This window comes from Corythoichthys intestinalis, chromosome 8 (assembly GCF_030265065.1).
Source record: "Corythoichthys intestinalis isolate RoL2023-P3 chromosome 8, ASM3026506v1, whole genome shotgun sequence".
Lineage (NCBI taxonomy): Eukaryota > Metazoa > Chordata > Actinopteri > Syngnathiformes > Syngnathidae > Corythoichthys > Corythoichthys intestinalis.
Window position 1 is genome coordinate 18,109,025 of NC_080402.1, and position 22,762 is coordinate 18,131,786.

A 22,762-nucleotide genomic window follows, 5' to 3' on the forward strand; every position below is an offset into this window, starting at 1 on the left:
TTGGCACGAAAAAGCCATTTGTTCATAGATGAGCTGTACTGGACTATAAACCGCAGTGTCCTCGCTGTATTATGGGATATTTACACCAAAAGATATTAACCGTCAACACTTTATTTGACAGCAGCATCATACGACTGTCATAAGACCAAATGAACCACCATGAAGCTTTAAACCAATTGGCTGCAAAGCTTCATTGCTTCAAGAAGCTTCATTTGGCAATCACTGCTCCATTGGGGGAGACAATGAACCTCTGCTGCTACCTGCTGTCAACACTATTGTTGTCCAAGATGCCTCCTAGCATGCATTGCAGCGCCACAGATGTAAATAACAATCAAAATTCATGTTCTGTGCTAATTATTTCTTCAGTTACTGTTCCAGTTGTTTCATTAATTGCCAATTATGGTATTTGGTCACACTTTATATGAAAGTGGCACCATAAGACATGACATGACATGACAATTATGACATGACACTGTCATAAGCATTAATAAATGCCTATGGCAGAAAACCCAGACAAGACTGATAAAGCAGTTTCTGCTCTTGCAGTCCTCTTTAAAAGAAACTGCTGTATTGTAAGTCAAAACAACTGTTGTGTTTGATAGAACAATATGTCTATATGCTGCCATAGCAGATTCATGGTGCATTAAGCGCCCAAACTAGTTTTACTTTGTCCGTTTTACCCTGAAAACCCCCGTTTACAGACATCACACAACCGCTTTTGTTTCAAACCTGCCATAAAACGAAGGTAATTAATTATATTTATTATTCAAAATGTCTTGTTTTTAGCTTAGAATAATTAATTGTTGTCTCATATTTCATAAAAAAAAAGACTTGAAAAAATTATTCACTCACATATTTTAAACTTTTAAACAAATTATGTCACAATGAAAATGGCATCTGTAAAAACTTAATGGATATCTACCTCATAACTATCGCTTAATTGTATTTTTTTTTTTGTTACCCTCGCATTTTCTTCGATATGTTAGATGATAAATAATCGATCCAAACAAAGAAAAATTGAAAAGAAAGTTTAAAAGGGTAAATTTATGAAAATGAAAATCTCGACCACTCCTTGATGTCTGCGATTTCTGCATCGCGACCCTTGTTATGTTATCATGTTTCACCCATAAAATCTCAAAAATATCCGGCTGCGGCCATTCACATCTGTGTCATGACACTCGATGATACATGCTACATGGAGTTTTTGGATCGAAACAAGGTAAGTACGCGATAATATCTCGTTAAAGTCATGACGTCTATAATTCTGCTCTCGTGTGCTCTCACCTCCAGATAAGGTTGTGCTGTTTAAACAAAAAAATGTTTTTTTTAGAATGCCCTCCTGTTCAAAAAAAAAAAAAAATCCCCAGAAAATTGAGATTTTAAGCTTTCCAATGATATATCACACATGCATATCGAACAATTTTGAAAGTTGGCCAAATTTTGGGTCTCAGAGCGAAACTTTAAGTCACCTCAGTGTTTTCCGCCCTATAACAGATGTTGTCATTTAGTGTTATCCGGCAAATTATATCACATTTTAATAGATGTAAAAGATCCAAGCTGGACATAAATAGAGTTAGTGACATAATTTGCCGGATGACACTTAATGACATCTGTCATAAGCGTTCAGTAATGCCCATGATAGTGTCATGTCATAATTATGACGGTCTCATGACAGTCTTATGAGGCCTCTGTCAAATAAAGTGTTATCTATTAACCCAAATAAATCAACAAATAACCCGCACTTGACTATAAGCCGCAGGATTCAAAATGAAGGAAAAAAAGTCCCGGCTTATAGTCCCAAAATTACGGTACTAAGTAGCCAGACGTCATAACTACGTACTGTACATCGCAGTTAAAATCTATATCCTCATTATGTTCTTGCACAAAGAGAAACGGTAAACATTCATCAAGATTATTATTGTCTCACCCTCCCTGTTTTGATCAATGCTTCTATTGTTTTATATCATTGTCATAATCAATATTGCAATTGTTACCTCGCTGGAACGACCCTTGACTATTTTGCCACCTGGTTTGAGCGCGTCAGCATCTTGGCCATCCTGCTCAACTGTGTGACGCTGGGGATGTTCCAGCCCTGTGATGACACACACTTCTTGTTGCAGGTAACACACACACACATGCAAGCTAATGAATTTGCTAGGTTCAAGAAATCATTGAATGTCAGCTTGGTTATGCAAATTTCCAAAACAGTGATTTTTAAAATGTGGTATAAGTATCAACATTTTGACTACTTTGAAAACTAAAAATTTAATGCTTTGAACTCAACATTCTAGATAATCTAGGCTTTAGTTTAAGTGAAGACATAATATTTTACTACAACTGGGGATCAAACCTTAGGGCACAACTGCGGCAGTTGAGCGTGCAGACAACAGAGCTAAACACTCTGCTGGCAGCCCACTTGTCAGCGTGATTTTTTTTTTCTCCAAGGCATTGGGACTGAGGCGGTTTCCACAGGAATTTAAGCATGTTTTATATACGGTGGAAAACACAGACAAGACTGAAAAAGCAGTTTCTGCTCTTGCACCCCTTTTTAAAATAAACAGCTGTATTTTAAGCCGGAAGAACTGTTGTGTTTTATAGAACGATATGTCTATATGCTGCAATAGCAGAATCATGGCGCATTAAGCCCCCAAACTATTTTTAATTTGTCCGTTTTACCCTGGAAACCCCTGTTTACAGACGTCGCATTACCACTTTGTTGCAACTTAGCCATAAAAAGAAGGTAAGTATTTATATTTCTTATTCAAAATGTCTGTCATTTTTAGCTTAGAAACATTCATTGATGTCTAATATTTTGTTTCCAAAAAAACAAACAAACAAAAAAAACGACTTTAAACAATTATTCACTTGATTATTTTAAAATTTTAAACAAATGACATCACTATGAAAAAAATGGTATCTGTAAATAAGTCACGGATATGTACCTCATAACTATGGCTTAATTTTATATTTTTTGTTAGTGTCGCATTTTCTCCGATATGTTAGATGATAAATAATTGATCCAAACAAAGAAAAATTGAAAAAAGAAAAAAAAAAAACGTTTAAAAGGGTAAATATATGAAAAAGAACATCTCGACCACTCCTTGATGTCTGCAATTTCTGCATCGCGACCATTGTTATATTACCATGTTTCATCCATAAAATCCCACAAAAATCTGGCTGTGACCATTCACATCTGTGTCTTAACACTTGATGATACATGCTACATGAAGTTGGGGGTCTCAGAGCGGAACTTCAAAATAAGTAAATTAAAAAAAACAAAAAAAAAAAACAAAAAAAACGTGTGTGTGTGTGTGTACTCTGTTATGCAATTTCATTTAACTCAGTTCATAAAATTTCAAATTTTACCTTGATAAATTTGTTAGGAATATTCGTACGCTGAATAACAAGTTAAGACCACTGAAGAGTTTGAGTAATGTTGTAATGATATTCATGTGGTGTAAAGCACTTTGAATTTGCTTGTGTTGAACTGTGCTACACAAATAAATTTGCCTGGCCTCACCTAAAATCCCGAGATAGACTGATTAACAGGAAGCAGTGTTGTTATTGGCAGCCTTTTAAGTTTTTGTCGTAGTCTTTTGGACGAAAATACTTATTAGTCTTCGTCATTCCAAAATGTGTTCATTTTTTTGTTGTTGTTGACGAAATCTCGATAAATTTCTTGGAGTTTTAGCAGACATTTTCATCTGTAAAATTAAAAAGTTTTAGTCCAAAAATAAAACAAAATATCCAACAATTTCAAAACAACATTAACAAACGCCAACTTGGGGATGATAATGCACACTCAGCAGGAAAAAAGTACAATATTTGCAATATGGATACCCACCTGGGTGCCACGACCTGTACAGTATGTATAAAAAAACCCCAGAGAGTTTAAGACGAAGCTCGCTAATGCTAATGCTAACACGAATGTTACACTTACTGTAAAAGTTACATTTAGTGTGTGATGATCACTCAGCACACAAATTTAAAGGCTAATGTAACATTGCATATTCTCTCTTGCTAAGGTAAGAAAACAATTCTTACATGTGTCTCAAAACAAGCGCGTCTGGAGACAGGTCACATGAGTGACACAACTAAACACTGTTACGATGCGGGCTAACTACTTGTATAATAAGAAAATGTCAAACATTGTTAGCATATGACGGAAACTATGGCGTGTTTTCGGCTAGTTCTCGTTTTGTCAGACGAAAACTAACATTGGTCTTGTTACGTTTTAGTCTCCCAAGAGACGTTTTTAGTGTTTAATTTTGGTAATCATCATCGTTGATGAAAACAACAATGATAAATTTTACTTTTTTACAGAGCAAGAAGCTACTTTGGTTGGGTTCCTCTAGTTGGTTTCAAAATCAAACTTATCGTCCAGATGTTGTCTAATTTCTACCAAAACTGATGGGCTAAAATCCAAAGAAATGTTGTTTTCTTCACGTTGTTAGAGAAAAGCCTGGCAGCCAATCTTCATGAGCGGTCAAACAGCCACCAAAACTCTAAACGACAGCTGTAAAACTTAATTAAGTTTATGCTTCCTCCCCCTAATCAGTTTAAACTAATCCATTGTGTGCAAATGTCTGTGGATAGGCGCTGGACGATGGCATCTTTGTGTTTTTCGCTGGAGAAATGCTGGTCAAGATGGTGGCTCTTGGGATCATAGGTCACAACGGTTACCTTGGAGACACATGGAACCGACTGGACTTCTTCATTGTCATCGTAGGGTGAGTTTTTGACACTTGTGTCTGAGCACGTGGACACGTGCACTGCTGACATTAAATAGGAGCCAAAAGTGTGTATGTGTATGTGGCGCTTAGACACTTGTTTAATGCCAGTTAAATGTCAAGCGTGTGTGTGAGCGTGTTTATATACTGTATGTGTGTTAGCGTCTGACAGATTTGCAGAATGGCACTGAGAATCACTGAATCCTTGGAGACCTCCGTGATTCCCGGTTAAAAGGCATTGTTGTATTCTAGAGACAGGACAGAGCGTCTGTTCGATTCCCGTCGGACAACAAGGGTCAGTGCTCTCTTTTTCATTCCCACAGGATGTTGGAGTACTCGCTGGACGGACACAATGTTAGCCTGTCGGCAATTCGCACTGTGCGCGTCCTACGCCCACTCAGAGCCATCAACAGGGTTCCTAGTGAGTTCCTCTTGGCTTTGATGTATTCAAATCACTCAAGATTTAGTGTCAGTCTTTGTTTGCAATTGAACAAAATCTTTAGTCTGATTTTGTCCAACTTTGGGAACTGGCCAAAAAGGCAGATTTGTTTTTTCATTTCAGGAAAAACATGTCTAACAAAGTTTTTATTGCTTAGTGAAACTGGACTTGAGAGCTGAATCATTGCAAAATTTTTAAAATGTTTGCCCACCCACTCATATAATATGTCTTTCAAATTTAATGTTGTGAAACTTTTGTTGGAGTTTGAAATTTTGGGAAAATGTAGGCAGTCCTGAACCATAATCGACTTTTTAACCCAAAACGGTCAATTTGAGACTTTTTTGCTTGTCCTGTTAATGCAGTGCTTCTCAATTATTTTCTGCTACGCCCCCCCAAGCAAGACGTAAATGTTTCGCGCCCCCCCAAACTCTCTGCCGCCACTGTAAATAGTATGGTCTATTACTGTAGTATTGTATTATTACTATTATAAATACGCATCTGCCTAATATTGTGTCCTTTTTTTCTAAAAAAGAAAAAAAGTAACATAGATCAACTTATAATAAAGTATAACTTTATTAACATTGTTTTGTTTGTAACAGAGAAGACTTGACGTGCATCAATTTGCCTGAATTTAAAAAAAAAGTCACATTCAAACTGTAAAAATACACTCAAGGTACATTTTTGACCATTTGATACAGAAAAATAAAATGTAATAAAATCAGGAAATAATAACAAATTCAAATTGATTAGAAACATTCACTCATGAGGACAATATGCCAAAAAATTTGACCGAAAAAACAAAAATGAATAAAGGAAAAAAAAGAGTGTCCTTGGACAGAAGGACAGTTTTTATTTTTGCTGCTCACACTCAGTATTACCTCCTTTGCAATGGTGTGGAGTCATTTTGCAATGAGCATGCTAACAATGCTCACTGGTTTACTGATATAACACTGACAAAGTAGGACGATTGTTGGCAATATTCGGCACGTTTTCGCTGAAAAACAATCAAGCGGCTTATCAATGAGATTGGGGTCGAATGTCTTTAAGTGGCGTCTTAATTGATTTGGCTTCTGGCGGTCCGCTATAATTATTTTTAGACACAGTAAACAGTCTTTCCTCATCACCCACAGTATTAAAAGTCAAAGCTAAAAGGCAAACGGCACGAACAAAGCGCATTCTCGGCGGCCGAGGTAGAACCGTAGGTGAGGGCGGTCGTCGTGACGATCCCAAGCCGAAAATGGCACTTATCGGGCGGCGGCGTGAGAACCGGACAAGACAGTGGGTCGCTGCGTGAGTGAGTCGGGTCGGAAAACGGCTTTCGAAAACGGCGGCGGCGCACTGCTCTTCATATTTGTTTTCTGTGTAATGAGTGCTCTTCCTTAGTTCAAAAATACTGCACGCACTCTGAAAATGAGAGCGCCACTGCCACCCACTGAGTGGATGCGCAAGTACACTTTATTCCAGTACGGCAGAAAAAAAAAAAAAAAGCATGTTCCCCGAGGTCACATGCGCCCCCCCTGGCATCGCTCTGCGCCCCCCCAGGGGGGCGCGCCCCACTATTTGAGAAGTACTGTGTTAATGAAAGACAACAATACAAAGAAAGGGCGTAGGTTTGAATAGGGATGGTAGGGACTACCAGTATTTCAGGATGCTCAAATTGTCCCCATCAACTTTTAAGCAACCTTATTTCCTTTATATAATGAGTTCAGTTATGTAGGTATTTTAAATTGTCTTCTTATATGTTGTAAGGATATAATAGACCCTACCATTATTAAGTGAATTATTTTCATTATGTTCAGACTTACATTGCTGAATGTGCCCGTTCATTTTATTCCTTCAAACGCAAGTTTGATTGGCTGATGACTTGACCCCCCCCACCCTCGCGCCACAGAACCCCGACAAATTCATGTCAACAGCATGCGGCCTCTTCCCCCCACTTCGAAGAGGAGGGATATTAGAAGTTTTTTTTCGGCCAGCAGCAGCCACTGTAAGCAATGTAAAAAGACGCCAATGTTGTGGAGGTGGGGGAAACACTACTAATTTTGCTACTGAAAGTCCGACCTGAATCAGATTTAGCACACATTAAACTGTATGAACTTGCAAACCTGCCAACTACTGCGATCAGGCCAGCCTCCAAGGAACAAAAATGTCAAGCGAGCCGTCCCTCATTTGAATCATTGTTTGCATTATGTGCATTACGGTAATGCAGAGCGGTGGCTTTAGAGGAGTAAAAAAAAACAGGGAGCTATCCGAGTGTGGGTCTACTTCCCTGTTATGACCGTGAACATGAAGTGACACAAAAAAAATATCTCTGAAATGAAATATCAGAATTCCATGATGTAGATAGGCCCTTGGATATCTCAGATTTTTTTTCATTAATTTTTATCCCAAATCACTTTTATATTATAATATTTTAGGGGTGCTCCAGTGTCCCCCAGAAGTGAACCCATTCATGGATAGCGCCCCGTTTTTTAAATAAAGGGACTTGCATTTCAAAATGTTTCTTTAGTAGTTTTTGAAAACAAAGGTTTGAATTGAACGGTGTATCACATGAACCAATACACATGAAAGTTAGTACAAGTCAATTCTGATTTATTTTGCATTGATCATTTAGCCTACCAATTAATTAGGTTCATATTCATAACAAATGTAGCTCTGACCCCCGGTCAATAATCTGTTTGGTCTTATTAATGTCCCGTCTCCATCAAAAAGTGTATAAACAAGTTATGGTGTTATATCGTCCTTACCATGTTGAGACGAAACCTACGCCCTTGCTACCAAATTTCAAGTTGCTAAGTGTAACTAGATTTAAGAGCTGAATTCTGGAAAATTTTTGGAGGGTATAATTGAGCCAAACATTTTTGGTCAACCCACTTATATGAGACATTTCATCTTTTGTTAATATTGTTAAGTGTATCTTTTAATGGAGTTTGACATTTTTTGGAAACGTTTGGCATGACTGAGTCAAAATGGAAACTTGTGGGGCCCGCTTTATTGCTGGTTTTTTTTTTTCTACTTCTCGCTGACGGGCGTTAATAAGCTAACTTAACTCCAAAACGACAGCATTCAGAGACTTTTCTCATAGAGGTTTTAAGAGTTTTTTGTGGGTCTACAAATGACTGACTTCTTCCAAATGTATTGGTAAAGGATTATTAGATTTGAAGCAATATTTATGTACACCAGTAAGTTGATGTAACTTTTGTGGAGGTTGGTAGCTGCTCCTCCAGTTGCGGTAATGCCAACCCTCTTTATTCAGGGGAAAACCAAAGGATGGGAGATGCAGGAAAGTCACACAAAACATAGAATAAAATAAAGGTAGTCCCCGGGTTACGAACGAGTTGTGTTCCTACGCTGGTGACGTAACCTGGATTTTCGCGTAAATCGGAATTTTAAGTACCCGTAAATCTCAAAATAACTATCCAAAAAGTCGAAAGGTATTGTATTTTGTTTAATAATGGAGGATACACTGCCCTCTAGTGGCAGAGTTGGGTCTGGCTGGACCGTCACCTTGTATGACTGAGCAGACTCAGACGTCTGACATGGATAAAGGATAGCTGCGCTCTGGTTTGGCCCATATAAAGCTGTAAATTGTTTCAGCTAATATATGTTTATGCATGCATTTGTAATTAAGCTTAGAGGTACAATTTGTGGAGTTACGTGTGAGCGATTTGCTATGAGAATTATAAATGCGTTAGCATTCATAGCAAATAAGGTAGCGGACTTTTTTAGGCAAATTAGGCTAATTTAATCTACTAAATTTACATATTAATCAGACTACATGGACTTTTAAACACTAATTGTTTTTTGTCAGGTGTTTTATTGTTAAAATGCATGTCGTTTTGAACATAAGTGTACATACGGTATGTGTGTTACAGCTTTACAAACTGTCAAAGTGAAGGCAGTAAAAAGCTTCAAAAAGCACAACTGCCTTGTTTGCTGTCTGTAAAACTGAACAACTTCACGTTTAGTGAGGCCAGAACACGCCATATTGATAAAGTAAAAAATAAGATACTGTGAGGTACAATAAGGTACTGTTTATGTGACTAAAAAAACAAAAACGAAAAACGACTGGAGACAAAATGGCAGACGAGACTCCGGTGTCGTAAAGTCGAAATTGCGTAAGTTAAGTACGTCGCAACCCGGGGACTACCTGTACATAGACTACATGTGGACCACATGGCCCATGACAAAGGAAAGGCTGACGAGACAGAAGTTATCCTATCTGGTGACTAACAATAAGGAAAAAAAAGTCTTTCTTTTTCATGGGCCCTTGGGACTTTTTTTGTCAGGTTTATTCATGGTTTCACCACTATTTTCATCATAACGAAAAAGCCTAGTGAAGTTAACCGTATTAGAAAGCCCTCAAATAGCCTGAAAAAGTACCAAAATGTGCTCAAAAACTCCATAACAACACATTTTCAACAGCCACCAGAGCCTCTTAATCATTTATTTAAGGAGAAATATATTATTTAGGGTCCATTGTGCAATTAGCAGCATTCCCCTTGTAAAAGCTGGAAATCTGTCACAATTTATTTGTTAGCTGCGGAAACAACCTCCGGAAGGCAGGAAACCAGAAACTAAGTAATTAGACAAAATATAGACAATGATTTTTTAAATTAATTAACATTATCATGGAACATTTGAAAAAAACAAAAAACAAAACATTGGTAACACTTTACAATAAGGGTCCCTTAATTAACATTAGTTAATGCATTTTTAGACAATAAGTTATGTTTAAGTAACATTACAATAATTAATATAATTGCTTATCTAATATTTAATAATATATTAATTAAGATGAGTAAAAGCACAAGTTAATGTATTAGTTAATGCATAACCAGACAGTAACTAATGGTTTTGTAAAATTATATTGGCTTATATAGGGTTAGGGTTTGGGTTTGGATTTGTTAACTTAAGCATTTATAATTTCTTAGTTAAGGGACACATTTGATACACTTTACAATAAGGGTCCAAAAAGCATTCAGTAATGGTTAATTAGGGTTAAGTAATACTTATGGGGTACGTTCACGTGAAATAATACCATACTTAAGGTTAGGTTAGCAGCACCCAAGGACTCACAGAGCAATGTTTCTCATTTTAAAATAACATAATCGCTTACTTGTACCAGTATACATTAATAACTATCTATTAATGCACTAATGTTTATGTGAATTTTATTTATTATTATTATATTATAATGCATTTGTATATTATAACCTAACCTTACGTATGCCATTATTTCACGTGAACGTACCTCATGAGTATTACTTAACCTTAATTAACCATTACTGAATGTTTTTTGGACCCTCCTTGTAAAGTGTAGCACATGTGTCCCTTAACTAAGAAATTATAAATGCTTAAATTACCCCCCTTAACCTTTATTAACCATTACTGAATGCTTTTTGGACCCTTATTGTAAAGTGTAGCACATGTGTGCCTTAACTAAGAAATTATAAATGCTTAAGTTAACAAACCCTAACCCTAAACCCTAACCCTATATAGGCCTATATATTTTTTAAAATTTTACCATAATATTAGTTACTGTCTGGTTATGCATTAACTAATGGTAATTAATATATTACTAAATGTTACATAAGGGATTATATGAATTATTGTAATATTAATTAAACATTAGTTATTGTCTTAAAATACATTAACTAATGCATTACCTTAATGCATTAACTCATGTTAATTAATATATTAATAAATGTTAGATAAGGGATTAAATGAATTATTGTCATGTTACTGTCAATTATTGTCTAAAAATGCATTAACTAATGTAAATTAAGGGACCCTTATTCAGAGACGTAGCAAGGGTGCCCGGGGGCCCCAGGCAACAAGCAACATGGGGCCCTTTGAGCATGTGCAAGTAACGGAGACAGTTGGACTTGGAGCAATGGAAGAAAGAGTAGCAACACAAAAATACCATTCCATGCGGAAGTATATACCTTTGTGTGAAATCAGTAGTCAGATTGGCCCTGCGACCCACCAAATTCAAATTATTCCGTAAAAACCACTGACTGGTGGACTACCAACCGAAATGAGTATTAAATTTGCTAATAAAATTGTTTACGATTATTTTAGATACATATATGTCATATTTTTCTCATGGCGTATTCGACAAGGAATATGATAGACCCATTAATAGACATTTTTGGAAAAATCACCGTTTGTTTAAGTAGTCACAGGAATAATGAGGTGGCCTGTGAAAATCAACAGAAAACAACTCAGCAATTACTTACCAGAGAATACTTGGTGAGTCACTCTTCAAACAATCATGTGGTACTAAAAGCTGATTGGACTTTCTTAAACATGTATAATCTTCATTACATGGTTAGTGCTGATTGGAATTGATATTTGATATATCGGATTAATATAAGACTCGTCAGATAATCTGCCAAATGATTCCATGGTATAGAAAAACTTTCCCCACACTTGTCACTGCGACAGTGCAGTTAAGCTGCGTGTGCTAAATCTGTTGGCCCTCTTTGGGCTGGGGGCCCTAGGCAACTGCCTGGTTTGCCTAATCGGACGCGACGCCTCTGCCCTTATTGTAAAGTGTTACCAAAACATTTTTTCCCGCATATACTACCATATAATAGATGGCATTTTTCAGGGTTCAGCATCACAAATCAACTTGTGCTAACAGTATTTTAACAACGATAATATTAAGATGAAGCAATGCAATCCCGATTCAGTAAAGGAATATGTACATAATTGTACAAATACTTTAAAAAAATGATGACAAATATGCGACTGCTTTTGTGTTGTTAGGCATGCGCATCCTGGTGACCCTTTTGCTGGACACGCTCCCCATGTTGGGCAATGTTTTAGCGCTGTGCTTCTTCGTCTTTTTCATCTTCGGCATTGTTGGCGTTCAGCTTTGGGCGGGGCTCCTGAGGAACCGCTGCTTCATGGGGGAGGACGTCAAGACGTGAGTTACCGCGGCAACGGCGACCAATCCATACCAGCCTCTTGTTTCATTGTGGTCCGTTTACTCCCGATCGGCGTTTTGCGTCATAATCAATAAACGTGCTGAAATCTTCCCCTCGGGTGTGACGCTGATTAAACGTTGCACTAATCACCAATCAAAAGCTTTTGGAACAAGATTGGTTTAGGGAATAGGGTTCTTTTAATGTTTTTGTAATTGTTAGTGAGATTACACAAAAAATTATTTAACTGATTGATTGGCAAGGCTTAAATTTAGGAAATATGATGACAAATGTTATGCTCACTTCTATTAACGTTTTCCTTTTAAAGGCAACTGCACTTTAGTAGAACACAAATTTATAGTAAACAAAAAGAGGATAAACAATAAACAATATTTAGAAAATATATGCATTTTCCTCCTTATCTTTTTATGGCTTTATTCTTGCAGTTTTCTGAAAAAAAAAAAAAAAAAAAACCCTATAATTAAATATCTAAAAATGAATACATTTTCGTTTTGTACCAATACCTTTTTTTTTTAGAAATGACTCTTGTAAGTTTTTTCCTTATGAGTATTTTTCTAAAAGACATATTTCTCATTAGGATGAATTCTTTATTATCTAAGGACAAATTCTTGTAGTACTATAACTACGTATATCAGTGTTGTTTTTGTCAACGATGACAAGGAAAACATTTCGTCAACGACCACTTTTTTTCATGATGATGACACGACAAACATGTTTTGGGAGACTAAAGCATAACGAGACGAATGCCAGTTTTCGTCTGACGAGACGAGAACGTGCGATAGTTTCCGGCACATGGGCACATGTTCACAATGAGTGACATTTTATGTGTAGTCAGCCAATATGTAGCAGTGTCTGGTTGTGTCACTCGTGATGTGCTGTGCCCCCCTCCCCCTTCCCAACTCACCAATGTGTCATCTCCAGGCTCCATGCAGGCTTGCACACACAGTAAAATATTGTTTTCTTGGCCAGAAAGAATATGCAAGGCTGCTTTAGCCTTTAAAATTATTTGCTAAGTGATCATCTCACACTAAATATAACTCATAGCGTTAGCATAGCATTCGCGTTAACATTAGGCTAATGCTAACGGTGAGCGTCCTCTAAAATCTCGGACAGCTATAATTCATTGAAATTAATCTACTCTTCTCCTGCTGAGTATGTATAATCACCAAGTTGGCGTTGTCTTTATAGATGCTACAATATGTGCTCGTCTGTCAATGTCAATTCGAAATAGTTGGAGAACTTTGTGTATTTACTGAGTAATTTTTTGTAAATTTTACATACGAAACATTTTTAGTAAACGCCGACTAAAACTAGACGAAATTAGTCTTGAGTTTTTGTCAACAAAAACTAGACGAAGACAAACACATTTCCACATGTCCAAAAGACTAAGACTAAAATTAAAAGGTCTGCCAAAAACAACACAGGACAATATCCAGTGTTGTAACAGATTAGTTGAAACAGTAATTTATTTACTGATTACACCTCGAAAAAGTAATCTAGTTACTTTACTCATTACTTTATTTTCAAAATAACTAAGTTACTTTAAAGGTAATGTATCAGTTACTTTTTACCAAATTTTCTCCCTTTGCTGCCTTAACATAAGACTGACAACAGAAAAATATCATCACATGTAATTGACTTTTTGATAATTGAATTTAAAGAGGAAGATCGGAATTTTTGACATAAGGCTTAATGTTTGAGTTAGCGGGGGTTTATTTAGTCGATGGAGTTGATTTCAACCACCTAGCTTATCCACTCAGGTGCCCTAAAACTAAAGCCTGAGTTATACTCCCGCGTTGCGGTGACGGCGTAGCGACTACGGCGTCATTCGACATTCGATAGTTCTGCGGTGAGGGAACGCGTTGCTCTGTAATTCACCGCCAAGCCACTAGAGGGATGTGGCGTTATGTTTGTACGGTTTTGGGGCATGCTTGTTTACTTCCGCTAGTCGGAGAAAAAATAAACAATGCAAGATGGAACTCTTGAAAGTAAATATTCTGCTCATCAACACCGAATAAATATTGAACATACAAATGTTGACGGGCAGGCGACGCAGAAGACGGTTTCGAGGCGGTCTGGCCGACTTTTGATGCCGCACAGAGAGTTTAAGACTCGGGTGGAGAGGGCTAGCTGTGGCGGCTAGCTTCAAACTGGCGTCGAGCACTGCGTTCAAGGTCTGCAAAGCCCTCCAGCCCGATTTGTTTGCCGTGTCCTACAACCAGCCAGTGGGAAGCCATAGCAGATTTCTGGCGTCTAGGGAACTTCCCAAACTGCATTGGGAGGCTTGATTTTAAGGTTATCATGAAAAGCACCGAGGCACTCTCAATCAGTGATGATGTATTGTGTGTGTGAACTGTCTGTTATTGAAAATTAAAGATCAAAACAACTCTTTTGACACCAAATCTGTGCTTTATTCTTCATATACTTGAAACATATGTACACAGTAAATGATGAAGTGCACCAACCAAAAATACGACATAAAGTGATAAAAAGTTGGCAGTTTTTGGCCGACTGGGTCACCGCTTCGTGTGGCCACTCGATTCCGAACACCCACGTCTTGGTGGTTCTTCCATTTTTTTTTTTTTTCCGATCGCCGACCTTGCCATTTGGCAATCACAATAATAATGTCTTGACGAGACTTGCTCTTCGATGATACTCCCGTCGGCTTGGTGCATTTTTGCGTGTAGAAAATAATGTTTGATTCTATTCTACAATGGCGGTGTTTTCGCGGTAAACCGGAAACAACAGTCTGAGCGGACCAATCACAGTCCGTTTTCGTCACGTCATACACGTCTCGGTGACGCGAAGGTTAGAAAATTCGAGAGGCGCGCGTAAGCCTACGCCGTAGGGTCATAACTCGATTCATCCTTGACGGCGTAGGTCTGACGCGGAAGTATAACTCGGCCTTAACAAATAACTGACAAACTGCATGGAATTTATTGAAATCAACTCCATCAACTAATTAATCCCCGCTAACTCGAACATTAGGCCTTATGTCAAAAATTCTGAACTTCGGGTTAGGGTTAACAGCAGATCAGTGCCAAAGTAAAATAGCGCAATTTGACTGCACAATAATCAACAACACACAAATGAATAGTGCAATAAACAGTGCAATAAACACAAAAGTGAGGGCAGGCACGAATACGAGCGCACAACACGCCGTACACACACCCGGTCAATTTGGCCACAAAACGTGGCGGCAACTAAGCACTTTACACTCAATTGGACTTACAACACATCCCAAAGATTTTAAATGAACATGTCACCTCACGGCATAAATGTGCAACCCGAATATGATGTAAACAATGCTTGCCGACATGGAGTGATTACTATCCGCCGTTGCAACGGCGAAGCTGCGAAACGGTCGCGCATGTAGCGGCTTAAACCTATCGCTGGAACCCTCCAGAATGAAGGAAAAATACTCACGTTCATTCATGAACGCACAGGGATCAACGTTCCCTGGCACATCTCAACAAGTGGCTGCAATCAGCTCGAATGTGGACCCGTGTTCGTCACGCCTTTCTCAGTCCCAAAGCGCGTGTGACTCGAGACCAAAACAGGAAGTAACTATGAGCGGTTACCATGGAAACAAACCTTCCTAACATTTTCTATTCAAAATGCTCTTCGTACATGATTATTATATTTTTCATTCTACATGCATTATGAGGCAATAAAAAAATAGTAACGCACAGACACTAAGGAAACTAACTTTAATCAAGTTACTGGTTTGGAAAAATGAATGCGTTAGATTGCTCGTTACTGAAAAAAGTAATCAGATTACAGGAACGCGTCACTTAGTAACACTGACTATATCTTCAAAAATGTCTCTTGCTTCATAACTACTTTTTTAAATAACATACAGTAACATTATGCTTGTTATATTACGATGTTCATATTTTAAAATTGTGTCTTGTTTGGTAATATTCTGGTAATACTCTTACAATATACTGTATAATTATGATGTATTTCTCACCTGATATTTCTTTAAAAATAAATCTTAGTAATATTACAAATTAATTCCCATAATTTAACCACTCCTATCTAAGAAAAGAAACTTCGAGCCGTTGTTCTCATAAGCGTCTTTTTTTTTTTTTCAGAGAAGAAATTATTGACCTGAGATACAATGGTTGTAATATTGCATCTTTAGTTTTGAAAATATTTTTTTTATCATTAAAAATAACGCCTTATTGTCTTTATAACTTTACGATTTCATTCCATTGCGATTAAAAGTTCTTCTACGCACTAGAACTGTTATGTCATTTTGTGAGTTAGTGGCCCGAATATAAGACGGTGTTTTTTGCATTGAAATAACACTGAAAAAGAGGGGGTCGTCTTATATTCGCGGTCAAGACATTACGCCCATTCACGATGCTAGATGGCGCCAGATATCATTGAAGCAATGTTCTGTCATGACAGATCTCAGCTACTCTCCCCATTCACGACGCAAGATGGCGACAGATATCATTGAAGCAAGCGATTTTCTGTCATGACAGATCTCAGCTACTCTTTTTAGTTTAACCAGTTTGCATTATTGTATTGCAATGTTTTTCCTTATTCAGATTTGTTTCAAGACTACAGGTACAGTTAGACTTCACTTTGATGGTTGATGCAGTTATTGCAATTTTGTTGTTTTATCACAATAGATTGGTTTATTTACATTTGAAAAACCAGAAGCCATTCATGTACGAATGTGATTGCACTTTAGTTTACATATTTAAATTTTCAGATATTAAGATTTGAATGGGGCAAAATAACATGCTTTTTTTCTCAAATATATTGTTATAATCATTTGTTTAGGATGTACTGTAATTATTGTCTGTATAAAAATTAATTTGGTGTTCAAAAAGTCTTTTTTCAAACTTGAGTCTTCAAAAAGAGGGGGTCGTCTTATAATCAGGGCGGTCTTATATTCGGGCCAATACGGTAATAACAATTATAAACAAAGCAAATATTTTTGTGGGGATTTTCTACAATAAAACCAAGGACTGAGGAAATGTTTCATTAACCATAGTCTGCTTCTTTAAAAATGTTCACATTAAAACAACTGTTCAACACTCAAACAACACTTAAATGCGCCTTAACTGTGCGCAAGTGATCCAATGCCACATCCAGTTATTTCGTTATGTTCTTTAGTCATCATCACTACACAGTCAAAATTCTAACATTTTTCACATCATTTTGCAACATTGTTGAGCCAATTGTGCAACTGTGTAATTTCTTGTGTATGACCCAAATACATGGGGCGTACCCTTTGGATAACAATGATCAAAGAGCAGCAGCTCCAGGGAGTTAACATCATTCAGTGGAGTCACTGGTCTGCAATTTACTTTATTAACGATTGAATCTATTCTCACTGCAACAGAATGACTTTCCAATGCCTCTCCGCCATGAATGATTGATTGCTCATCTTTTCTACATGTTGGTCTCCTTTTTTGTCCTGAGACACAAAGAGCATAAAGTCATCTATCACGGTGAAAACGCTCATTCTTTTTCTATTTGATGTTCTGGTTTCTTCTCGTTATACAACTGCGCCATTAATCCCGCTAACAAGTGTTGTTGATGTGGAGTGTGTCTCGCTGTGCGGATGGTTACCATTGTTGTTTCACTTAAATTGTCTATTTTTAATCCAGCCCGCATGGGGGAATACTGCTGACTGTGAACATCCATCTCATAGATAGCACCCAGAGAACATGCAATTTCATAAATCTCCTTTTAAAAAGAATATTTACTCAGTGGCTTTTCTGTTGAAATACATTTTCACAAGCAAAAGAGGCAATATGTTTATACTGTGTTACAAATGACAACTTTTGTTGTAATAATTTACTGTACTGGATCTAATGCTGCCTTCACTTGCTCTGGGAAATATGATCCTTACCTCTTGCTAATTGGTTACGAGTATCTCCTATTCATGTGCTTTTGTTGTCGTAGCAAAAACAAAAAACAGCAGACACTGATTTCATTGGTTTGTTGCGTGGGCGAAGCGGTTTTAGACCCATTAATTCATTAACTACAATAAGAAGAGACTGCATCAAAATGCAAACGGTAAGTTTTTTTGTTTGTCCCTGAACGTCTTAGCAACCAATTGGTTAAAAAAAAAGATAATTTTATAAACGTGTACAATATGTTGATGCTGCCGTCAACACCATACGCGGAGATAAAGGGGGGACCGGGGGGGGGGGGGGGGGGGGTATAGCCCCCCTGGTGGCCGACAATGTCATTGCATGGAATTGACTTTCCAATATATGAATTTAAAATTAAGACTTTGCCGGTAAAATGTTGTCTATAAAAGTTGTAAAGCAATAAAACAAACAACAAAAATGAATGAAATGAACAAAAAAATATTTCTATAATGGGTTGAAAATCATTTTCGAACAGATCATGTGACTAGCACCTTAGAGACGGTCATTTGCTTTGCTTAGCCAAAACATCATGAGGACAGAAGAAACAAAAACAAACAAACCTAAGCTTTCAAAAGTGACAACAACTACTGACTGAATAACAAGGATTAAAGATGTGGAGCATGAAACGCGGGTGAGCACCGCCAAAATGGTGAGCGGAGTTTCAGTTTGTTCCACTAAAGACGCTAATTGTTCAACAGAGCCACAACTGGGCGGACCATATTCGATGGACGACGTCCTTGGCCAAAAGCATAGCTGTCCTAAGCAGTCTGATTTAAAATTCCCCTAAAAAATTACGGGAAACAAACAAACAAACAAAAACGCTCATTTTCAATGTATTTCATGCTATTGACAATGATAGATGTCCAATTCACTTAAACTGGGAGGACTAGCTGTGGATGCTCATCTGTCATTGCCATTGACGGTGCTGGAAGTCCAATTCATTTTGACCGGGAGGGGCGAATGAACAAATGTTCAGTGAGGTAACTTATTTGGCCAAAATTAAACTGATCCAGCCCACATGAGCAGTGTTGTTTTTTGCAGTCATTTTAATTTCTATCTTAGTCTTAGTCTTTTGGACGAAAATACTTATTAGTCTTAGTCATATTTTAGTCATTTTAAAATGTGTTCGTCTTCATCTAGTTTTAGTCAAGGAAAACTCAGACAATTTTTGTCTAGTTTTAGTCGACAATTCTCAAAATGTTTTCGTCTATTTACTTCAAAAGTTTAAGTCCATTATTAAATAAATAAATAAAAGATTTCCAAAAATTTTGAATGAACATGACAGACGAGGAGATAACTGTAGCTCAAGGACATCACTATTTTCATGATGATAATACACGCTCAGCAGGCAAACAGCTATGCTAACGCTACAAGCTAGTTTAGTGTGTGATGATCACTCAGGACAGACCTTCAAATGCTAAAGCAACATGGCATAGCCAAGATAAAAAAACAAAACTTACCAAGCAGCACCTGACACGTTTCACTAAAGGAGCCTGGGAGGGGCATACGTTTAAGCCTGTGTGTGGGGCGGAGGGGGGTGCAGCACATCACATGAGTGACATGACCAAACACTGCTAAATGCGTTCTAACTACACATACAATAAGAAAATATCACGCATTGTGAATTTATGACGGAAACTATGGCAAATTTTTAACTCGTTTTCATTTCGTCAAACGACAACTGGCATCCATTTCGTTATGTTTTAGCCTCCCAAGACACATTATCAGCGCGTCATGAAAAAATTGTTCGTTGATGAAATATTTTCATTATCGTCATCGTTTACGAAAACAACAATACACATGAGATTTAATTACCACGAATGTGGCCTCCAAACGAAACTGAGTTTGACACCCCTAATCTAGTGCTCCTGAAGTCAAATATTTGTGCACAAACCAAGATGAAAAAAATTCCTTCTAAAAAAACTTTTAAGTTGTGTCATATGTAATTCGAAGCCGTGTTTCATTTTGTTTGTTTCATAATTAATTATTAGACTTACAGACAAAAATGTTTTTAAACAAATTCCTTTATAAAATAACTGCATTTTTTTTGCATCGGTGCATCATCATATCCATCCTTTTATTTTGTTTGTCAACTCATTTGTTATCAGGGATACATGTAAAAAATGTTTTAGATTTTCACATTTCACTTTTAAGTTTGCTTTCAGGTTTCCAACCAAAATCTGTTTTCTGGTCACCTTGCGTCGTAGGAGGTACAACATCTCCTTCCTGAACATTTACTACCGTCCGGGCGGCACAGAGGACCACCCGTTCATCTGCTCGGCAGAGCGGGACAACGGCATGCTCCGCTGCTCCGACGTCCCCCGCCGGCGTGTGGCAGGGAGGTCTTGCCTCCTGACGGCCGAAGACCCCCGCCCCGAGACGGCTACAGTGGAAGGAGGGGAGAAGGTGTCGTGCGTCAACTGGTACCAGTACTACAACGAATGTCGTGCCGGCGAGTTGAACCCACACAAGGGAGCTATCAACTTCGATAACATTGGATATGCATGGATTGCCATTTTTCAGGTAACGATTACAAAGGAAGATAAATCTACCACTACACTATGAGTGACCATATGGGATAAAATCATGGATTCTATAGAAAAATTAAAACTTCTGATTAGTTATGGTACATAAACCTTAGAAAAAGACAGTGATTTGTTATTTCGAGTAATCTGGAGTCATTTTAATTTTGGGAACTTGATTAAATGATAGGCTATAAACTAGCTAAATAAACTCAACTTGAAAGGATAAGTTGTGTGAATTTAACCATACCCTCACTCCAAATGCCTTCAAAAGAGTGTGCTGGTAAAAAAACTCATGTGCTCGAGTGTTGGACGCCTCGCCGTGTAGCAAGGAATTGCAGAACACCGGTAGTGTTCGTCTAGTAACAGCGACAAATTAGGTCATCACGCCGAGTGCCCATTGCGCTCATAAAATATGGCACGCCCCCATTGGTCAAAACGTACTAAATATTATAGATTTTTAAATCATTGGCAATATTTTATGTATGTTTAATAACATATTTTAGTTAAAGAGAACAACTGTGGCTTATTAGAGCCTAAAAGTCTTTAAGTACGAGGTTCCCTTTGAAGATTTATCGTAGGTTTTTGGGCTGTCGGACGAATTAATCGAATTACAATGTATTCTTATGGGAAAATCCCGCTTGACATAAGACCATTTTGGCTTACGAACCAGGTCCTGGAATGAATTAAATTTGTATGTAAAGGTACCACTGTACTTCGTTGATTTGAAATGTCAATTTCTGACAACTTTCTGCGGTGAATTATTTGAAAAATTCCCATACAGTGGGGCAAATAAGTATTTAGTCAACCACCAATTGTGCAAGTTCTCCTACTTGAAAAGATTAGAGGGGCCTGTAATTGTATACATGGGTAAACCTCAACCATGAGAGACAGAATGTGGAAAAAAAAACAGAAAATCACATTGTTTGATTTTTAAATAATTTATTTCCAAATTAGAGTGTAAAATAAGTATTTGGTCACCTAAAAACATACAAGATTTCTGGCTGTCAAAGAAGTCTAACTTCTTATAACGAGGTCTAACGAGGCTCCACTCGTTACCTGTATTAATGGCACTTGTTTTAACTCATTATCGGTATAAAAGACACCTGTCACACTCCAAACTCCACTTTGGCCAAGACCAAAGAGCTGTCGAAGGACACCAGAGACAACATTGTAGACCTGCACCAGGCTAGGAAGACTGAATCTGCAATAAGTAAAACGCTTGTTGTAAAGAAATCAACTGTGGGAGCAATTATTAGAAAATGGAAGACATACAAGACCACTGATAATCTCCCTCGAACTGGGGCTCCATGCAAGATCTCACCCCGTGGCGTCAAAATGATAACAAGAACGGTGAGCAAAAGTCCCAGAACCACACGGGGGGACCTACAGAGAGCTGGGACCACAGTAACAAAGGCTACTATCAGTAACACAATGCGCCGCCAGGGACTCAAACCCTGCACTGCCAGACGTGTCCCCCTGCTGAAGAAAGTACACGTCCAGGCCCGTGTGCGGTTCGCTAGAGAGCATTCGGAGGATCCAGAAGATGACTGGGAGAATGTGTTATGGTCAGATGAAACCAAAATAGAACTTTTTGGTAGAAACACAGGTTCTCGTGTTTGGAGGAGAAAGAATACTGAATTGCATCCGAAGAACACCATACCCACTGTGAAGCATGGGGGTGGAAACATCAGGGTCTGTTTTTCTGTAAAGGGACCAGGACGACTGATCTGTGTAAAGGAAAGAATGAATGGGCCCATGTATCGAGAGATTTTGAGTGAAAATCTCCTTCCATCAGCAAGGGCATTGAAGATGGCTGGGTCTTTCAGCGTAACAATGATACCAAACACACAGCTAGGGCAACAAAGGAGTGGCTTCGTAAGAAGCATTTCAAGGTCCTGGAGTGGCCTAGCCAGTCTCCAGATTTCAACCCCAAAGAAAATCTGTGGAGGGAGTTGAAAGTCTGTGTTGCCTAATGACAGCCCCAAAACATCACTGCTCTAGAGGAGATATGCATGGAGGAATGGGCCAAAATACCAGCAACAGTGTGTGAAAGGCTTGTGAAGAGTTACAGAAAACGTTTGGCCTCCGTTATTGCCAACAAAGGGTACATAACAAAGTATTGAGATGAACTTTTGGTATTGACCAAATACTTATTTTCCACCATGTTATGCAAATAAATTCTTTAAAAATCAAACAATGTGATTTTCTGTTTTTT

At 37.9% G+C, this 22,762-nt stretch overlaps 1 protein-coding gene across 1 annotated transcript in view; it reads left to right on the plus strand.

The window, feature by feature from the left end:
- Positions 1–932: 932 nt before the first annotated feature.
- Positions 933–22,762, plus strand: part of cacna1hb (calcium channel, voltage-dependent, T type, alpha 1H subunit b) — a 124,237-nt gene continuing 102,407 nt past the window's right edge. Inside the window, exons 1-5 of the mRNA XM_057842802.1 lie at positions 933–2,120; positions 4,597–4,730; positions 5,054–5,151; positions 11,944–12,103; positions 20,230–20,545. Of these exons, the coding sequence (XP_057698785.1) occupies positions 2,082–2,120; positions 4,597–4,730; positions 5,054–5,151; positions 11,944–12,103; positions 20,230–20,545 (747 nt within the window). The 5' untranslated portion in view covers positions 933–2,081. The remainder of the gene's footprint in view (positions 2,121–4,596; positions 4,731–5,053; positions 5,152–11,943; positions 12,104–20,229; positions 20,546–22,762) is intronic.